We start from the raw sequence: 22399 nt of genomic DNA, 5'->3' as shown, positions 1-22399 counted from the left end.
GTAAACATACTCATTTCATAGTTTTATTGAGATTATTCTATCACCTACCTATTAGCATGATGTTTAAAATTATCTATTAGCCTGGTGTAATCTAGTACCTTGTCTATATGCTAATTCCATCCTTAGAAATTCATTTCCAAGTATTGATTATGATTTTTAGATCAACTTTTCTTTTCCCCCTCCCTCCTGCCAGAGCAGCTTTGTGTGTTTGTTGCTTTCTTGAGCCAATATTCAAAGAGATTTTGGTTGTTTTTATTGTTTCTCATTTTACGGCCAGTGCTGCCCTTTTGGGATTCCAGTTTTATGACTGAGTTAGTTCCAGCTAATAGTTAGAGGCTGTATCTGATGTACCCGGTAATATATTAAGCTCCAGCCCCCACACACCTGGTGTGTATGCACAGTTAGTGGGGCAGGGTGTGCGTGTGGAGGAGACTGATGAGGGTGGGAGCTTCCATAGAACCAGTTGGTCATGTTCTGTGGGGAGAGAAGAGAATTCCAACTTTTTGAAGTGTGTTTGTTTGTTTCCAGATCTAAGGGATTTTTTTTTCCAGCTTTTGAGTTCCTCTACTTTCCTGTGTGTGTGTGTGTGTGTGTGTGTGTGTGTGTGTGAGAGAGAGAGAGAGACAGAGACAGAGACAGAGAGAGAGACAGAGATTTTGTCCAGCATTCCTGTGTAGTGGGAAGATGGCCATTTGTCATCAATTCAGTTGGCCAAAGTACTAATTTCTTTTTTTTTCCCTCCATCTCTTTGCTCCAGTGTATGGTCTTTCTGCTAGAAAATTCTTTTTCTGTCATGTTTAGGTGAAGAACTCTGGTTTATTCTGTAAGTAGTAGCTTAACTGTGTCCGTATCTGTCAAGACATTCTAAGATGTCTAGGAGGGATTGATTTTTCCTCTCTTTGCGTCAGCCACGTTCTTTGCGCACATCCTATGTCATACTATAGTATCATTCTCCTTTCCATTAATCATCACTCAGCATAAGCATAACATTGTAGGTGTTAAAAAAAGTTGTGTGAGTTAAATAAATTAATGAATAAATTTATGGAAATGTAAATAGTATTAGTAATCCTATGCTTTTTAACAACACTGAATTAGTGTTTTATACTATGCTGTTGCTATTAGTGCTAGATATGGTAGATGCATTTCTCTCTCCAGTGGAGCATATTAAACAATAAAATGAGAACCTGTGTCAACTATTTGTTTAACATTCTTTCATGTGCTTGCTTTGGCAGCACATATACTAACATTCTTACATCAAAGGGTGAAAACAGTTGAACATTTTCTATGGAAATAGGAACACAGTGAAGCACTCCATGCTTCATAAAATAAAAAAAATGGTAAAAACTAGGTGAGGCCAAAACATGGTCTAAATATGAAGAATTAGCGGTCTTTATTACATTACATTCCTCTATGTCTGAATGGTTTCTGGGGAAAAGATGAGAGTCATTTAATTATGAACCAGAAAAGATTTCTTAACAGTGGTGAAAGGCGAAATTAATTTGTTAAATAAAAACTTATTCCATATTATATAAGAAATACTTTAGAGAGTCAGATGGGTAAATATTTTTGCTCATGAAAAATACTATTTCTACATATTGCCATTGGTTTTAAGATTATTATGTTCAAATGTAATATGTGAGTCTTATATGACAATATCTGTAAAATATACGCATCATATGGCATGATAATAAAATGAACACGTTGGTAAAACTACCACATAACTTAAGAAATCAAAAAGAAACCATCACAGAAGAACAGAATTGGAAGACTGACACTATGTGACTTCAAGACTTACTACAAAACCACAGTATCAACAGTGTAGTATTGGTGAAAGAATAGGCAAATAGACCAGTGGAACAGAATAGAGAGCCCAGAAATAGATCTACATAAATATAGTCAACTGATTTTTGACAAAGAAGAAAGGGCAATGCAATGCAATAAAGACAGTCTTTTCAACAAATAGTGCTGGAACAAGTAGAGGTCCACATTAAAAAAAAAAAAATGTAGACAACACTTACGCCTTTCACAAATTAACCCAAATTGGATTATAGGCATAAATGTAAAATGAAAAGCTACAAAACTCCTAGAAGGTGTTTTCACCTAATTGCACCTAATAGGTGAAAATCTAGATGACCTCGTGTATGGCAATGACTTTTAGATACAACACTAAAGGCACAATCCACGTTAGAAATAATTGATATGCTGGACTTCATAAAATTAAAAGCTTCTGCTCTGGGAAAGAGAATATTAAGAGAATAAGAAGATGAGCCCCAGAGTAGGAGAAAATATTTACAAAAGGTACATCTGATAAAGAAATGTTATCCAAAATACACAAAGAACTCTTAAAACTTAACAATAAGAAACAAAAAACTTGATTAAAAAATGGGCCAAAGACCTTAACAGACACCTTAGCAAAGAAGATGTATGATTGGCAAATAAGAATCTGAAAAGATGCTCCACAGCATATGTCATCACTGAGATGCAAATTAAAACAAAAATCATACAAATACACATCTATTAGGATGGCCAAAATCCAGAACACTTACAACCTTAAATGCTGGTGAGGATGTGAAGAAGCAGGAATTCTTATTCATTGTTTGTGGGAATGCAAAATGGTACAGCTATTTTGGGAAACTTGTGGTTTCTTACAAAACTAAACATACTCTTATCATACTATCCAGCAATAGCACTTCTTGATATTTATTGAAAGGAGTTGAAAACACGTCCACACAAACACCTGCATATGGATGTCATATAAGATTTATTCTCAACTGTCAAAACTTGGAAGCAATCAAGATGTCAAGAATGGATAAATAACATCCGTACAATAGAAAATTACTCAGTGCCAAAAAGAAATGAGCTATCAAACCAAAAATACATGGAGGGATCTTAAATGCATATTGCTGAGTGAAAGAAAACAATCTGAAAAGGCTACCTACTGTGTGATATATACTGTATAACATTCTGGAAAAGGCAAAACTATGAAGACAGTAAAAACGTCAGTGGTTGCCAGACATTGGAGTGAAGGAGGGACAAATAGGCAGAATATAGAGGGTTTTTATAGTGGTGAAAATACTTTGTATGACACTATTATGATGGCTACATGTCATTCTACATTTGTTCAAACCTACATAATGTACAACACAGAGTTAACTCTAATATAAACTATGGTCTTTGGGTGATCATGATGTATCAATGTAGGTCCACCAATTGTAACAAAGGTACCACTTTGATGGGGGATATTGATAATGGAGGAGGCTATGCATATGTGGAAACAGGAGGTAAATGGGAAACCTGTGCATCTTCCTCTCAATTTTGCTGTGAACCTAAAACTGCTATAGAAAGAAAGAAGAAAGAAAGAAAGAAGAGAAAGAAAGAAAGAAAGAAAGAGAAAGAAAGAGAGAAAGAAAGAAAGAAAAAGAAAGAAAGAAAGAAAGAGAAAGAAAGAGAGAAAGAAAGAAAGAAACTATCCTTGAAAAGTTTCCAGTAATGCCTATTTCTACTTGTAGAACCTTGGGATATAACTTCTTTTCTTTAAAGTTTATTTATTTATTTTGAAAGAGAGAGAGAGCACAAGCAGGGGAGGGGCAGAGAGAGAGAAGAAAGAGAGAGAATCCTAAGCTGACAGTGCAGAGCCCCACACAGGGCTTAAACTCACGAACCTTGAGATCATGACCTGAGCTGAAATCAAGAGTCCAACGCTTAACTGACTGAGCCACCTGGGTGCCCCTAGACAGATAGATCTTTTTTATCTTGGAAAAAATCTTCTGAGTGTCTTTCAGTGGTGTGGCATTAAGGCATTTATCTCAGAACAACATACCAGGGCACTGTTAGACCTGAGAAAGGCAGCTTGGAGTGGACATCTGTTGCTTTGTCTACCCAGCCACTTTAATTTTTGGAAATTGTACCACAAATTCTGGAAAGTGTTCTTTCCATCCATGTGGATCTAATGGGAGTTTCCATGTTTTTTAATGTCCTTGTTAAATATAATTGAGCACTTGACCCAAAATGGGCCAATTATAATTGCCCCAATGCCTGGAATTTTGGGTACGGAAAAAGTTTCATCTCAAGAAAAAAGCAAAATCGGTAATTCTTGAATAAACAAATTTATTTAATGAAGATTATATTTTATGGAACTCTTAGTACATCAGAATTTTCTGTGGACTGTGATCAAATGCTAGCCATTGCTAGACAATAGGAGATGTGAAAGTTTGCTAATAGCATATATAAAAGGAAGAGTTTATTTGCAGAGTTGTCAAGAACAGCTGGGATAGATAAGGATGCTAGCAAATCATTTAATTTCAAGAGGAGGTATAATCTATTATCATATTAAAGTCTAAATGTGAGATTATGGATGCGTTAACTATACGGTAATAATCATTTTGTAACATATCCATGTATTAAACCATTACATTTTACACCTTAAACTTACACAATGTTATATGTCATGAAATCTAAATTTGATCTTTATATCATTGAGGACTCTTTTGATTTTGAGTGTCAGAAAAGCAAGCCCAAAGTTTTAAGGAAAAAGGAATTCTTTGGTTCATGTAAACAAAAAGCCTGGGGATATATTTATCTTTATATACTTCTTCAACCAGAAAGAACCTAGTCTCTCTCTTCTCTTTCTGCCCTCCTCTGTGCCAATTCCATTCTTTGACGTGCTTGTCCCTCATGCTGGCAAGACAGTTCCATCTTGCTATTCCAAGTTCAGTAGAAGGTGAAGCTCCCCATGGATATGCATAAAGGCCCTGAGAGTTATTCTCACCCTAAATCAGTTACAAACCCATCACTGAACAGATCACTAGGACTGGGAGGAAGATGCACTCTACAGGGTAGGCTAGGCTAACAAAAACTTGAATTCACCCGGGGCTGATGACAACGACCCATATCTCACACATGCTGTGTTGTCCTCAAAGGCAGGCTGTCTCTTGGTTATCCTCACTCCAGCACCCAGGCTGAAAGGCAACCACTTTCTGGCTGCTGTCATGGGTAGCAGAAGAAAAAGTTTTGAGTAGATGCACATGAGCAATTAAATGCTTGGTCTCCAAGTGACATTCACTGTTTATTAACTAGAACTGGTCATATGGCCCCCACTCAATCACTGGGGAGAGGAAGTGCGATCCTATCACGTGCTCAGAAATCAGAAAAAATGGGATTTTTTTTTTAAAGCAAACTTTGTTAATGAATGCCAAATGCACTATATGCCTCAGGTTTTAGACCCACCTGGACGGGAGAGTAGGGTTCAGTTCTGCTACTGCTGAGAACCTGTAGGTCCCCAGAAATGTTTAGACCACTGGGAGAAAAAAGTTAGGAGTTGTCATCAGAAAAAAAAAAAAAAAATCAGTCATGCATTTAATTAAGTAATTTTCTAGTAAATGACCAGAGTTTTGGATTCAGTTTCAGTGTATTTTCCTGTGTTAATAAATTATTAACTTCCGGCGTGCCTGGGTGGCTCAGTTGGTTGGTTAGGCTTCCTACTGTTGCTTTCTCATGGTTCCTGAGATCAGCTCTCCCCTCCCCCCATCGGGCTCTGTGCTGCTAGAGCAGAGCCTGCTTGGGATTCTGTCTCTCTCCTTCTCTCTGACCCTAACCCACTTGTGCTGTCTCCGTCTCTCTCAAAATAAAATAAATAAATTTTTAAAAACTCCATAAAAAATAATTAACTTCCAAGTGTTACAAAATTTACTCTATTTGTGGTTTTAAACCAAAAGCCAAAAACTAAATGTTATTTCTTCCCCTATTCTCCATATTTTAAACTGGCTGATTCCCTGAAGGAATCAATAGAATCTAAAAATTTCAGAGTAGACATTTTAAATCAAGTTTAGTTCCTAATTTATGGCTTATTGGACAGCTCAACCTGTAAAAACTAAGGTGGTTTTAGAGCCATAACTAATCGTATTCACAAATAAGGATGTGGGATTCACACTTGGGTCTTCATTCTTAGTAACTAGCCAACATGGTTTTTACCCCTTGTGACTTGTACTATCATTAGACCTCCCCCCCCCCCCGCCCCCCACGATGTTCAGTATCAAGAACTTTTCTTCCTTTCTGAGGAACAGGTATCCATTTATGAATTCAAGAAAAGAGTTTATTGTCAGGCTATTCCATCTCTAGGACTACATGGATTCTTTCATTTTGATTTCTCTCCTTTTGTCTCTTAGCATCTCCTCTATTTTTTTTTCCTTTATGAATACTCTCTGTGCTAATTATTTTTATAGCCCAGGGTGCCGTAGCTAAATGACAGCAGTGACAAGTTATAATCTCTGGTCCTCTTAGTCAAGTTCCGAAGAAAAAAGATAAAATTTGCTGAGTGTTGAAACTTGGTCTACTGTGAGTAAATTCAGCTCTGGTTGGTGGAAGGTATCACATGGTACATTCAAATGCAGGTTGAAAAGGAAGGGGGACTGTGCAAGAAAGCTAATGGGCTATGTCTGCTGTAGGAATTAGGATAAAAATATTAATTCAATTGATGTAGATACTATTTAACTCTATGATGTAGATACTATTGTTACTCTCATACTATAAATAAGAAAACTGAAACAGAGAGATCACATAACATGCCCATTGGTCATATAGTTAATAAGATTCAGATCCACCCAGGATTTGAAAGTAGAAAGTCTTGCTCCAGAATCTGTGGTCTTACCTGTTAGGTGCCCCCCACTACTCTTGGCTCCCCTGAAGCATCTGGGTTTTCACCAGTGACTTTATTAATGTTTTTGGGGTGTTCCCTAAACTCTCTTGCCAGTAATAAAATGCTTCTCATTTTCCAAAGTTCACGTCAAATATTAACATTTTCACTTTGCAAGCTTCCCTGAGCACCTTCCTTCTGTTTTCTAAACCACCTTGCGCATTCCCTTAATTATCACACCGATCACCTTGCCCCATATTTGGGTAATACTATAATACTGTACTCTTCAGGAGAGTAAGGGCTATATGTTTCTTATCTTTGTGTTCCCCGTGCATAGAGGAATTATTGGCACATAGAATACACTCAATGTACTGTTATTGGATTATTTGCTTACTGAAAGAATTAATGCATTAAATAAGATTCATGCTACACAAATTTTACCGGTTTCTCCTCTCCTACCATTGTACAGGACAAAAAGCACTTCCATGAGGAAACCTGGGAACAATGGCTGTGAATCTTTGAAATTACTGGGATTCAGAAGTGGAGACAGTGGTTGGTTTGGGCTTGATAATGTTGTAGTGAGAACCATGCAGAGTGGCTTGATATCATTTGAATTGCGCGAACATTTAGAGAGGTAATACAATACCTGTAAACAATACAAGTTGACGGTATTATATCCTGATGAATTATAAGTGATGCTTACTGAAATGAAATTATAGGATTAGGTTTTTATGCCTCATATAGGAATATAAATAGTTCTTCAGGGTGTGCTGAAAACACAAACCAGAATTGATATGAATATGCTATCTATAATTTCATTCATGATAGTTTAATAAGTGCTTTTGGAAATCACTCATAACTTAGATTTATTTTTAGAGACTTCCTTTAACTCCAAAATAGTTTTAAAACAGCACTTTTATTTATGAAATTCCATGAAGACAGTAATTAACTGTTCATACTATGCTAATCTCATAAGCATGTATATGTAAACTGAATTTGTTATTTCCGTGCCCTTATTTTGCCTTCCTCATTTCCATGTTTTCTAGACAGCTAATTATGAGAAGAGTTTTAGACAGTTTTAAGGCTCATGAGGAGCAGACACTCATAAAGAGAAGGCAATCATATGTCTAAAGATAGCTTTTATTTCAAAATGGAAGATCTTACTACTACAGTTGTCTCGGGTCAGAAGCAGAGTTTAATATGAGGATTTATTGATTTATTGAGGGAGAACTCTTAGGTGAATCCTGTAAGGGAATGAAAGAAATGAGTAAGGCAAGGGAATAAGCTGAGAAAACCTATGGTTTCAGCAGAAGTTTTACCTCAGCCTGGTACCTCCGGGAAGCTCAGGAGTGTGAGTACCAAGGAGGCTGGTATATACACCCCTGCATCAGTGAGTCCTTGTCTGTGGGTGCAGGGATTCTCTGGCTGAGGGTGATCGTGTAAGGCAATTTTTGTGGAGAAGAGTTGGGGGATGTGTGTGAGGCGGTAAGGATCCAGCCCAGAGAGGGATGCCTATATTAGTCTGCCAGGCTGCCATAATAAAGTCCCACAAACTAGGTGGCTTAAACAACAGAAATGTATTGTCTCATAGCTCTGGAGGCTGAAACTCCAAGATCAAGATGTCAGCAAGATTCATTCCTTCTGAGGACTGTGAGGGAAGGATCTGTTCCAGGCTTCTCTTCTTGGCTTGAAAGTGTCCATTTCTATGTTCATGTGACATTCTCCATGTATGCACATTTCTGTACCCAAAGTTCCCCTTTTTATGACACCAGTCATATTGGATTAGTGTGTATCTAATGCCCTCACATTAACTGGATTACACTTGTCAAGACCCCATGTTGAAATAAGGTCACATTCTGAGGTACTGGGGATTAGGCCTCCAACATTTAAATTTGGGTAGAGTGGACAAGACTCATCTCACAACAGGTCTATTCATAACGATTCTGACACCACAGTGACAGAGAAAATATTTTAATCTCTACTTAATTATGATATCTATTATTTATCCTGTTGGTAGTAAATGAATTATCTTGATTATCTTTCTCTTCTATAGTTGGAAATTATAACCCTTGGTGATGCTAGTTAAAATACAATTTAAAATATGCTGCCATATTTAGAGCTGATCTGACCCTGGGGGATTTCTTGGTGAACATCTGTTTAGAACTTGGTTTGGTTTGAATGGTTTCCTCACTGCCAGGAGGTTCATTAAAGTCATTCAGGAATCTAACTAGTTGGTTATTAGAACGCTTGATTTTATTTTTTTTAATTTTTAATTCTTCTAATGTTTACTTATTTTTGAGAGAGAGAGAGAGAGTGAGACAGAGCGCAAGCAGGGGAGGGGCAGAGAGAGATAGAGACAGATTCTGAAGTGGGCTCCAGGCTCTGAGCTGTCAGCACAGAGGCTGATGCAGGACTCGAACCCACAAACTGCGAGATCATTACCTGAGCCGAAGTCAGACACTCAACCGATTGAGTTACCCAGGGGCCCCATGATGTTTTTTGTTTTTTAACGAAAGCTTGGATGATAATGGGTGTTATTTGGTATCAGTGATATTTTTGAGACTGTACGCTTCTCTCACGTCACGCCTCTTTGCTCCCGCGCAGATTTATTGTGCTACACCTTTCTTCCGTTGTGGAAAATAGCCTCTTGGTTTCTTTTGTGAAAGCTCTAGAAGAAGCTATGCTCAGCACCACTGCCTGTGTTGTACTCTGTCACCAGAAAGACAATCCACATAAAGTAGTCATTCTAGTGGTTCCTTCTAAAGATTTAAACCAGGTGCTTCGGAACTTGCGCTTGGAATCGTTCAGTGGCCCTCCAGAGTCTTCACGCGGCTTCCAAGTCAAAGAAGGAGAACAAATTCTTTTAAGATTTACTGGAAATATATTTGCTTCAAGTAAGTACAAAGACACCTTTTTGTATGCTCTATGGGCTAGCAGCCACAAGCTTCTGAAGGCCTTCGTTAAACTTGTATCACCGAGGAAAACTTCAGAGAACTGAGGGGAGGCTTATGAAAAGTAGGGAAAGAAAAAGACTTATTTGCTTTTTGCTTCAATCTCTTTCTTCCCTTATTAGGGATGCATCTTCCCTTACAGGCTGACTCTAGAAGGTGACACTCTTCTAGAAACAGTCTTCTCCGTGAATACTCTTGAATCCGAGCGAGGATCATCTCTTTCATACACCCTTGCAATTGCCTCCTAAACGCTCCTCTGTCTCCACTAAGAGCCATGTGAAGTCTATTTCTACACAGGAACAATAGTGATCCTTTAAAAATATAAATCATGCCTTATTGCCCTCCCCCCACATTAAGCACTTGACAATTATCTCTTATTCTACTTAACATAACATCCAAACTCTTTCTTATGTCCTACAAAGAATCTAATCTGGGATCAGCAGACTGATCACGACTCCCAAGAGATGTGTATCTAGAACTATATTCCAGTATGATTGTCTTATTTATACTTCCACACATTTTATTTTATGTATTTAAAAGTCCACTCTGAGAAACAATTGATAGGTTTCACCAAACTCCAAAAGGGTTCATGGCACAACAGTGGCTAAGAACCTCTGAGGTAGATGACATACCTTGCTTACCTCTCATCCTCATATTTTTCTAAGGCTTTTTTTTTTTTTTTTTTTTGCTTCCATTATAAATCATACCACAATGTGAAATTATTTTATTTATTTGTTTACTTACTCTTTGCTCATACACTTATGTTCTTCCCCGGAATGTAAATTCAGGAAGGTACTGGCTACGTCTTTCCTGCTGTGGATCCTTGAGCTTAGAAGAATGCCTGGCCCAGGAAAAGCTTTCAATAGGAATGTAGTGAATGAGTGAACCTATGGAAATACTAAGACCAACAAACAGGGTGAATGAATACGGGAGGTTGCAGGATAAGGTAGGAGAAATGAGGGAAGAGATCAGAAAAGGATATAAAATAAAGAGAAGATGAAGAAAAAAGGAGAACACAGAGAGAAAACAACTGTGTGAGAGAAGAAAGAAAAAGATTTTTGGAGAAGTTGCCATCCCCCCCCCCCCATTTTTTTTTTTTTTTTTTTAATTCAACTGCTTCTCTGTAACTTATTTCCTTGAGATGGAATAGAATCTAACAGGTAATGTATGTGAAGGTGAAGTGTAGGGGAGAATTCAGGCTTGGGGTTCATGGGGATTTCCGGCCCAGGAATCTTGCAGTAGAATTGACTTGAAGTAATATTCTCTGTTCACTTATAAATCGACACAGATCTCATTGATTTTTAATGGTGCCTATTTTCTCTCTGATTCTGGAAGTTAATCCAAGCTCTGTTGGCTCTTTGTTGTCACAAAAATGATGCAGCTTGAAGCTGAGGCTGCCCTTTTTCTGTATCTGAGAAACGAGACCCAAAGTGTCCCAACGTGAACTGTCTCTTCCACTTGCGCATGTGGAGTCCCAGCCGTCTGAGTCAGCTGGCAGGACTTAGTGAGTGAGTAACGAGGGTATCAGAAAAAGGGAAAGAGAAGGGTGAAGAGATGAAGGAAGGAAAGTACTGGGCTTCTGAAGCAGAAACCACAGTGTCCACCCTGGAACAATCTCTCTAGGAGACAGTAAAAAACTGGAAGTGTCCCACCCAAACTAAAGATGCCAATGATTTTCCTGTAATATTTAGGACAGCAGCTGTGTTTACCTAGTGCCATAAACAGGAGTGAGTTGCTATGCTTCTCACAGGCAGTGGTACTGAGGGTAAGAGTTCTTGAGGTTAGCCTGCCTGTGTGCAAATTCCTCCATGTAAGGAATGGGGAAGAGCTCATCTTCACTCAAGGGAAATGAATCAGGCACGATGCCAGGTTTGTTTCTGCTTTGCCTTTCCTAGAGACCTATGCTTGGATCTGTGGCCTCACTGGATTTTTCTCCATCTAAGGGGAGCAAGATTCTCAGGAAAAAAATTGACACCTCATCCTTTCATTAGAGCCTGGTGTGAATCTCAAAAAGGCATTCAATCAGATAATGCCTGCCTGGAGGGTTCTCCACCCCACCCATCTACCCCGCCCACCTCCAGTTATCTCTTACTGTACTTTCATATCTCACCTTGATGATCATGTTTAGAAAAGTGTTCCCCATCTTTTCTGATTATGTCAGTTTTTATCTTACTCTTTTGTGGACATGACCATAGATACAGTCTTTATTCATTTAATTGTTTGATGGGTGTCAGTTTCTCTGACTATTGTCCCATGAGAACAGGTCTTGTCCTGTTAGTGGTCACTATTCAATTCCCAGCACCTAGTGTGGTACCTGACAGCTAGAAGTATTTGTTGGAAGAATGAAGACAAAAAATTGGGAAAGATTAAAGTTATTTAAAAATTTAAAAGTATTAAAAATATTTAAAATTTTAATTAATGGATCCAGACATCTGCCCTTTGAGAAATGTTAAACATTTTATATTTATTTATATAGAATACATATAATTCTTTTGAGTGAGGTCATGCACCATTTACTTTACTTCTACGAAAAACTAAGATAGGTGTCCCCCTTGCTTTTTACATCAGCCTTTGGTATTCTTCTGAACATAAGCTAGAGTATGCCTTCATTCTCCAGGTTAGAGCTGTTAATTCAGACTTAAACTTTCCACTACAAGTCACCTATACCCCCCAGTGCTCACAGAATCCAGAGAGTGCTGGGAAATAAACAGAAAATTTTATATAATGACACTTTAGCATGACCTGTAACATCTACTAATGCCCTGAAGAGGTTTGTGTGTGTCAAAGTGGCCCTGAATGCCCTTTAGCCCAGAGAAGTGACTTTCCCAGAAATGTGTAGGATGTTGGGATAACCACCCTTTTATTCATTCAATGAAAATTCCTTACCCTTGTGTGCATTATATTCTACTAGGGAGAGACAGAGAAGCAAATAAGTAAATAAAATGTGCAGTGTGGTGGGAGAAAAAGTGCCTTATAGAAGAATAAAGGAAGGAAAGGACATCAAGAGTCTCACAGAGAGTGGCAGAATTGCAATTTTCAATAGACTCATGAAGGAAGCCATCTTTGAGAAAGTGACATTTGGACAGAGACTTGAAGAAGGTGAGAAAGGAAGCCATAATCCTATAGCAGGGGAGTCTGTCCCAGGCAGAGGGAGTACAAGTGCTACTTAGCAGCCGCAGACGCGTACCTGACACGTGTGAGGAACAGCAAGAAGGCTGAAATGGGTGGTAGACAGGGTGTAAGAGCAAATTTGTAGGAGAGGAGATGAGTACTGATCATTCCTTGAAGGCAACGAGTTTGCCTTTTATTCTGAGTGAAATGGGCAGCCATCTTGTTAATAGAAGAGTCACATGATCTGAGTCAGATCATAGAACAGATTTTCAAACAGTTATAATCTCAGAGGCAAAGGAAGGATTGGGGAGACAAGTTAATGAGCCATTGTAAAAAACCAAGCAAGGAATGATGGTGGCTTAGGGGTAGAGGTGGTAGAGAGGTGTTAGAATACAGAAATGCCCTGAATCAATGGTTCTTGTAAGATTCATTTGGTTCCCCATTTTGCTACCTTTCACTTATCACTTACTCATCTGATGTTTCTAAGCAAAAACATATATCTCTACATTTTTACTTTCTATGTCATCTTTGAAAAATATTCCAATTCCCCTCATTGAGAACAAAAGATATCTCTATGAGGTATGCCTAGTAGCTCATAAAATATAAATAAGTTTTGTATGTCTTCATATGACAAATATTTATTGAACAGCTACTGTTCCAAGTTCTTCTAGGAACTGTATACATAATACTGAGGAGAAAGAGGTTCTCAAAAGGTCAGCTAATGGTTGATTTCATAATTTTGGAATGCAGTAAATGGATTTTGTTTTTACTTCTCCTCTAAATATGCCAATGTGGGAGGGAAAAAAAAAAAGTAGAATAGTGCAATTTTGGGGTGCCTGGGTGGCTCAGTCAGTTAAGTGTCCAACCCTTGATCTCTGCTCACGTCATGATCTCATGTTTTGTGAATTTGAGCCCCGTGTTGGGCTTCTCCACTGACAGCATGGATCCTGCTTGGGTTTCTGTCTATTTCTCTCTGCCCCTCACCTGCTATGCGCTCTCTGTCTCTGTCTCTGTCTTTCTCTCTCTCAAAATAAATAAACTTAAAAAAAAAAAGAATAGTGCAATTTCTTTGTGCTGCTTGTCCCCCCCTACCCCCCGCCCGCTGTGACAGCGGTATTCAAAATATAGTGCTATGTCTTGGCAACAATGAAATTCCAACTTAAAAACATGTAAGGTTTCTATTTATAACACTAAAATCATGCTATTTATTACTGTAAATCCTCAACACTTTCATCTTCATTTCATATTTACATTACAGATCTTTAGTTTAAAAAATTAACTGGCAGTGAGAGGCAGATAAATTTAAGATCTAAATTGAATCAATGTAGCTCTGCTTCACCTTCAGTCTTTATATCCTGCATATAAATATTCTTCATGAATAATTGTGTACACGGCAGGGAGTATCTTTCAAAGGACAGGAGAGATTTATTAAGTTGTATTCTATTGGGACCAAAGTAGCAACTCCAGTAGCATGGAGAAGTTTGCCAGGTGTTACTCTAGTGATCTAAAAATTCTAATTTATCTAATTTACTAGATGACATTTTGGTGACTTCAAAAATTTATCTTTTTTTTTTTTTTTTTTTTTTTTTTTTTTAACCAGCAGGAAACATTCAAGAAGGCAAGCCATGGCTTGTCATTCCTTTCCTAGGACGTCCTAGGGATCATTCTGTTCAAGTAGCCAGGTTGTCTCTTAAATACAAACTTTTGCAGAGACATACTCTAGCACCTTTCCTAACCTGGAGTTATTCAAATTCTAGATTTAACTGTGTGCTTTAGAGATTCACCAAAATGACCTCTAGCAGTCCAACATGGAGAAAAATATTGGTGTCATCTACATCCCTTATTGAACTCTGATTTCATTGGGAAGGTTTTCTCAAAGTGGGAAAGCTTTTCACGAGAAAGAGCTCTGGGTCGTCAATGTTCAGGCTTCTAGGTGTAGGAGGAAGCTGCAACTTAGATATAAAATCTTCACATTGATATATTTGAAAAAAATGTGTTTTTTGTTTTTTTGTTTTTACCATACAAATTCAAAAACAGTTGAAGGGTCCTGCTTCTTTCTTATCATTTGCTATTATTACTATCATTTGCTGAGCACTTATTATGTGCTACGCCTTGTGCCAGTCATTTTATCCATGTTATTTCTTTTTGTTCTCAGAACAATCCCAGAAGGTAAGTTTTATTTATCTTGGTTTAAAGATAAGTTAAGCCTCCAATAAGTTCAGAGATGGGAAAGAACCAGATAAATATTACAATGTAGATAAGTAGCTGGGGCTGGAACTGGATCTGGATCTCAACATTTGAAAGTCTTATCTTGACTGCTACAATGTAGCTTACATTTAAATTTTGCTAAGGGTAATGCGACATGTCTTAGGGAAAATGGCATCGCTATTGGAATGGCAAGGTAAAACTGTCATGGTAAAACCCCATGAGTGAAAGGTTATCTTCACTAGAGCTCTTGTATTTTCAGTGAGCAGTTGAGAAGATATACCCTTATTTTGGGGGAATTAATCAGGTTTCAATAAAAATTTCAGTAACATGAATCTAGTAGCTATTTCATTTTGAAGTTTAGCTAGAACACCTCTATTTTTCTTTCCATTTATTTATTTATCGAGAGAGGGAGTGAGCACAAGTGGTGGAGGGGCAGAGAGAGAGAGAGAGAGAGAGAGAGGAAGAGAGAGAACCCCAAGCAGGATCCTCACTGTCAGTGTGGACCCAACGCAGGGCTCGATCTCATGAACTTAAACCGTGAAATTATGACCTGAGCTGAAATCAAGACTTGGACTCTTAAGCCACTGAGCCACTCAGGTGCCCCTAGAACATCTCTACTTCTGTGATCCTGGACATGTTTTGTATCTGCACTGTCCATAGGTGCATATGTTGCTATGAAATAGACATATGTTGCTATGAAATATTTGAAATGTGGCTAGAGTGACTGAGGAGTAAATTTCCAATTTATTTAATTTTAATTAATTTCACCATTAATTTTAAAAGCCACATGCTGCTAGTGGCTACCACATATCTAGAATGCCTATTGTGAGGTCATGATAGGGTACAATATTCTATGAATAGTTAGGGGAGAGACAAAAGACAATTACTGAAAGATAAATGTAATTTTCTAACCACAGAAAGAACGGAATATTTTCAATACTTTTTTGTTAGAGTAAAATGGAATGGAAAGAGAAAATTAAAGATTATTAGGTCTAGAAGCAGCCAGAGAACACCTGGTCCAATTACAGATAAGAAATCTCTGGGGTACCTGGGTGGCTCAGTCAGTTAAACATCCGACTCTTGATTTTGGCTCAGGTCATATCTCATAGGTTCTTGAGTTTCAGCCTCGTGTCGAGCTCTGCTGACAGCACAGAGCCTGCTTGGGATTCTCTGTCTCCCTCTCTCTCTCTGCCCCTCCCCCACTCAGGCTCTCTCTCAAAAATAAATAAACACATAAAAAAAAAGAAGTCTTTTTAGTAATCTACAGTTTCAGTCTACTGCTGCTAATATTTTGGCAAGAGTCAGTGATACCAAAAAAGCTTAAATTGTATTAAAAATGGAGTAAGAGTTTGGATTTTAAAAATTTAAATAAGGCAAAGTGGTATATCTTAGTAGCAACAAATGCATTTCACTTCTTTTTAGGCAATGGAAAGGATTATGGAAAAGATTACAAGCTTATTTTTCATTTACAAAGAAAACCCAGGCTGGAACTCCAAATCAAAGAGGTGGATGAATTTGGAAACTATAGCTGCCCTCATTATAAGGGCACCATTGTAGTTTATAAAGTACCTAAAGAAAAGATAGTCCACAACTTGGATCAATCTCCTATACTGGATGAAAACCTTTGTCAGTTGCCAATTTGCAAATTGCCATTGAAGTTGCCAAAGGTAAGTTATTTTACTTCTCTAATCACCATATTTTGTTAACTCTTCATGATTCTCCACCACAATCTATACTTCAGGCACATGGATACGCAAGGTGAAAAGGGAAGGCAGGAATAAAGATAAGGAAGGAGTGGGTATATAATTTTAGAGTGGTGGAATACACTTCAGGATTTTCACTTCCTTTCATATCAGCTTTCTTTAAAAAAATTTTTTTAGCGTTTATTTATTTTTTGAGAGACAGAGAGAGATAGAGTACCAGCAGGGGAGGGGCAGAGAGAGAGGGAGACCCAGAATTCGAAGCAGGCTCCAGGCTCTGAGCAGCCTGACATGGGACTGGACCCATGAACTGTGAGATCATGACCTGAGCCAAAGTCAGATGCTTAACTGACTGAGCCACCCAGGCGCTCCAGGATCTACCCAGGTGCACCTCAACTTTCTAATAGCAACAATTCAAGTTGATGCGGTCTTGACAACATGTTCTTAATGATTATAGAAATAATGTCATTCATTTTCTGTAACTGCATAAGAATAACTGGGAAAGAACTTATGAAAACACAGACTACATTTAACAACACAACACTTTTAGGAAATGTCATGTGGGGAGTGGGAAAACAACATCAAAATATTTTCATCCAGGCTTATAAAATCCTGTACACTTGTTTTAAGAGTGAATTACTCTTACCTAAAATTCTTATTCTTTTCAGGAAAGTAGGATTGAATTGTTTCTCCTAATAGGTCAAACAAATAATCTTATTGCTGTATATACTATTTTCTTCTATGATCCAGGAATTAGTCCTTCCAAACTATATTCTTAATGAGAAATATAATTGAAAAACTCACTTTATCACTTCAAAGAGTAAACGTATTCTTTAAAGATGCTAAAATTATGTTTTCGTGTTTTTACTTTTTACATTATGAATAGTAGAAATGTTTGTCATGCCATTAGATATGGTACTGATTTTAAGTTAATCAGTAATTAATGAATTTGACAGATATTAATTGAACTCCTGAAATAGGGAATGTATTATGCTAGGCATTATGAAAAATACAGAGATATAGAGGATAATACATGCCCTAAAATTGTGTTGTCCTAAACGATAGCCACTAACCATATGTGTCATGTGTGGGGCACTTGAAATATGGCTAGTCCAAACTGAGAAGTACTGTAAGTATAAAGTACAGACCAGATTTCAAAGACGCAGTACAAAAAATATAAAATAACTCATTAATTATTTGTTTATGTTGATTTTATAGAAATTATAATATTTGGTTATGGAGTAAAACAAAATACATAATAATAAAATATAGATATAAATAATATAATAAAACATATTATTACTTACTCCATAAAGTTAATTTCACCCATTTAAAAAACATTTTTTTATGTGGCTAACTAGAACCTTTCAAATTGCTTGTCTTTGTCAAACTATATTTTTATGGCACAGTATTGCTCTAAATGATTTACAATCCAGCAAAGTATGTAAAATCTGTACAGTTGACCCTTGAACAACTTCGAGGTTAAGGGCACCAACCCCTGCATAATCAAAAATCTGAGTATAACTTTGACTCTCCCAAAACTTAACTATTATTCGCCAATAGTTGATTGGAAGCCTTACTGATGACATAAACAGTTGATTGACCCATATTGTATATTACATGTTTAATATACTGTATTCTTACAATAAATGAGAAAAGAACATTATTAAGAAAATCATAACGGATATATCCAAATACTATATTTTAGTAGGTGGGAAATCATAGCTCCCTCTTATATACAAATCAGCAGAAGTAGGTGCAGTTTAATATTTTTACCCTATTATCAACTTTTAAAATAAAACTGAGACAGAAGGGAGCCTGTTTAAGATTATCCAGATTGGAACGAATTTTGTGACTTGAATATACTAGAAAACGGGAGTTAGACCCTCTAATGAGAGTTGTAAAGCGTAGTTGTGGGCCACATCCCAGACTATTCAAATAATTTACTTTTCTGTTTAGAGTCATATCCATGATTGAGACCAAAGTCTGGGAGGGGGGTGGGGCACGACGTGGGGTTGTGGGATTAAATAGCCAAGGTGCTATTTCAAGCCTGACAACTTCATTCTGTTGTATATTTCCAGTTGTGTTAATCCTAAAGCTGCTGTAAGAATCTGTTTTCCATTTCATAGTAATTTTCACTCTTTCTAGATGTTATTTTCTCAGCATTTTTCAGAAATCTGCTCCTTGATAGAAAATTATCTTTCTGTAGATATAACTCGATTTTAACTTAATTTCACTAATATTCATGTTTGGAAGAAAAGTAAAATTGCTGTAAAGGACAAGTCAACTAGTATTTGTGGTTTAGATCTTTGTAGCTTTATTTTATTATATCTTATTTTTTTCCCTTTGGCAAAAAAAGAAAATCATAAGGAAAATGCATTTGCAGTAATGTGATGTATTTATAAATAAAAATCAGTGTATAAGTTGACCCAAGCATTTCAAACCTGCGCTCTTCTAGGGTCAGCTGTATATAAAATCACCTTGTAAGATAGTAAATGATTAGACTAATGGGAAAAACAGTGTACTAATAGTTGTTCAGACGAGGAAAATAGCTTTTCCGGAAGCTGGTACCAATAGGAAATTCATGGTGGTTATGGCATGTTATCTGAGCTTTGTAAGTTGGTAGAAATTTAGCTGATGGAAAGGAAGAAAAAATATTTTATGATGATGGAATGGAATGAGTTGGACTTCGGGTGGTAGGCGTAGCTTAGCATGAATTCATAATTCATGTAATAACCATTATAATAATTCATAATGTCCCAAAAGTCTTTCAAGTGCTTTACATGCCCTATATTATTAAATTCACACATGAGGCTTTACCACTGTTCTCATTTTATAGGAAACTGAGGCATAGAAATTTTAGTCAACTTGCCCCTGGTCCCATAGCTAAGGAAGTGTCTGAGCTAGGATTCAAACCCACAACATCTGCTTCCCACAGGTGCAACCACTGTCTGCTCTTGTCTCTTGAGCAGATAAAACTAGGATTTAGATAACCTCCAGGATATAAGATGGATTTTAGGACTTCCATGTTCACCCCTGAAGTTGTACAATAATTTTATGTGTATTATGCCTTAGTGTAAAGGTGATATTAAAATTAAAAACTGATATGGCATGAATTCTGGCTACATTGAAAGTAGCCATATCAACAGAGGTGCTGGGTTATAGAGACATTAACTCTTTACTTGCTGGTTTGGGGGAGATTCTGGGGTTCCTGGGAGGCATTTGCAGGGTAGCAGAGTCTACTAAACCATTTATACTTAAAATTATATTTAAGAACAGTGTATCTATATAGGTGTGTACCCACCATCGGTTTTTCCTCTGTGCATTTTCACTTCCGTCTTAGGGCCTTTGTACTTGTTCACTATGCTTAGGGCTCTCTTCCCTCAGTCGAGTAGCTGGTTCTTTATCATTCAGGTTGAGCTCATAAATCACCTCCTATAATTATCCCCCCCCCCCCATCTCCTTATCTAAAGCCACTCTTTAACCCATTAGCCCTTTAACATTTACTTCATAACACTTACTATTAATTGAAAGTAATAGAGTCATGTATTTGTTCGTGAACTTTCCATTTGCCTTTGCTCCTTGAGAAAGCAAGCTCCGCGAGTGAAAGACCTTGTCTCCTTGTTCTGGCTGTACCGTGGGTGACTAGCACAGTGCCTGGCACATCATAGGAACTTTAAATATTTGTGACTGGATCAAAGAGGAAAGGTCTGTACCATTTGTTAGGTTCTAAAAATTAGAATTAAAATCAGATTTTAAGAACTATGGACTTAATACTCCAATTCTCTTGTCCAGTGGTTCACAGCCTCATTTATAAACACTTAGCTGGTGGGCCCAGGAGTTGATTTGGATCAACAGGAAGATTTGGGAGCAGAGCAAGAGAGGAAGGAGACACTGGGGGCCTTCTCCAGGTAGCTCCACTTAACACATTACCTCCTAAGGTCACTATGTCGTTCAGCGGCTATAGGGAGATCGGCGGGAGACAAATAAGGAGGCTTAGAATTTTCTGGCAGGAGCTGGTGAAGGTCTCACTGTGATAGTGGCAAACAATGGAAAGAAAGCCCCTTATGTAAGAGAGGACAGACTTGAAGTCCAAAATGTGATACAAATTCAGCTCTCAGTTTTTGGTATTTTCTCTGATTTCATGAATCAACTGGCCAAATTAGCCAAGCCATACAATTTAAGGTTTTATATGGATTTTGCTCAGTAAAAGTCTGTGTGAGTGACTGTCCAGGTCTTTTGCACAAGTTCTTCCTCTGCCTTGATTCTGCTTGCCTGAACAAATCCTACTGGTCATCCTTTACAGCTCTGTTGAGGTGTGACTTCTCCCAGGAAGCCTTCCTTGATTTCCCCTTTCATATCGACTTTGATGTGCTTGGTTTCCACAACACCTGTACTTCCCCTATTGCTGCAGTTACCATATTGTATCACTTGTTTCTCACTTGTTTCTCAGTAGATATATATCTCTCGGTCTTTTTGTTTGTTTTTGCCCTCCTAAAGAGTCTCTCTGGACATCTTTTCCTCTAATCAACCCTCCCCACTAAATTTTAATATCACAGATACAGAGTATGCATATTTGTATTTTATAAACTAAAAGTGTAAAACATTTTCATCTTGCCCAAGAGCTAATTTTCTTTCAATTTGCATTGCCAGTGTCAGGCATACAGTACATGCTTGATAAATATTTGTGAATAATTAGAGGGATGAGACGATTTCTTCAAATCTTAAGACTGACCAGTTGTGACACTGTGGATCTTGAAACTGTATGGACATTTAAAAAAGATGTTTATTTATTTATTTTGAGAGAGGGAAAGAGAGCAGGGGAGGGGCAGAGGGAGAGGTAGAGAGAGAGAATCCCAAGTAGGCTCCACGCTCAGTGCGAGCCTGTCGCTGGGCTTGATTGCACAACCTCAAGATCACGACCTGAGTCGAAATCAAGAGTCTGGCCCTCAACAGACTGAACCACCCACGTGTCCCTGGCTTGCTTAAACACAGTACATTTTACTCCGCTGATCTTCATATATGAATCTACTGCTCATAGCCTTTGGTCCTTCCTTTTTCTTCCAGATGGGTTTGTATAGGGCTATCCAGATTCACCCTTTTGGTCCTTTTACATGCTTAAATCTTTACTAGAAGTTTCTTGGGTTCAGAAAAAAATCTGTGGCTATACAAGCTTTTCTCTCTTTTCAAAGTAATATACCCAAATGGGAATTGAAACCAGACCTTTAGTCTGTGAGGACAGATTTCTTCCAAAAAGTTCATAATTAAAAAAAAAAAAAATGACCTCAGCTTCACAGTAGTAGAATACCCTCTTTTTCAGGAAATGAAAATATCCTGAATATATTATATGAAGCTTGGCATTAATGAACACTACATTATGCACACATTTGTACATGTAGCATAAATTACATGAAGGCATTTGTCAAAATTAAAAGTGCTTTTCACACAGAAGATAAGTAGTAACTATTTAGATGTATGTATATAAACATACACATTCACATACACATAATTATAATCTGTGATCTTAATGTACTGCCTGATTCCCAAAGATGTGAAAACATAGGACCCATTACTTCATGCTTGTGAAGGACTCTGTCTCATCCTTTAGCCTCCAAATTCCATTCATGCATATATTAATTCATTCAACAAACACTTTTGTATCCCATGGACCAGACATACAACAGTGTTCCTTTAGGTACGGTCTCTTCCTCTTACCTCTCCACAGATTATTGTCAACCCAGAGGGCAGAATGAGCCTCTAAACCATCAGTCAGATCATTTTCTGACTTTGCTCCAAAT

General features: G+C 37.5%; 1 protein-coding gene across 1 annotated transcript in view; it reads left to right on the top strand.

Annotated features, from left to right (window-relative positions):
* Positions 1-22399, top strand: part of DTHD1 (death domain containing 1) — a 64674-nt gene that overhangs the window by 16957 nt on the left and 25318 nt on the right. Inside the window, exons 6-8 of the mRNA XM_042936647.1 lie at positions 7101-7265; positions 9236-9525; positions 16324-16568. Of these exons, the coding sequence (XP_042792581.1) occupies positions 7101-7265; positions 9236-9525; positions 16324-16568 (700 nt within the window). The remainder of the gene's footprint in view (positions 1-7100; positions 7266-9235; positions 9526-16323; positions 16569-22399) is intronic.

This window comes from Panthera leo, chromosome B1 (assembly GCF_018350215.1).
Source record: "Panthera leo isolate Ple1 chromosome B1, P.leo_Ple1_pat1.1, whole genome shotgun sequence".
NCBI lineage: Eukaryota > Metazoa > Chordata > Mammalia > Carnivora > Felidae > Panthera > Panthera leo.
Note: the sequence above shows the minus strand (reverse complement) of the source record. Positions and strands in the feature narration are given on the sequence as shown.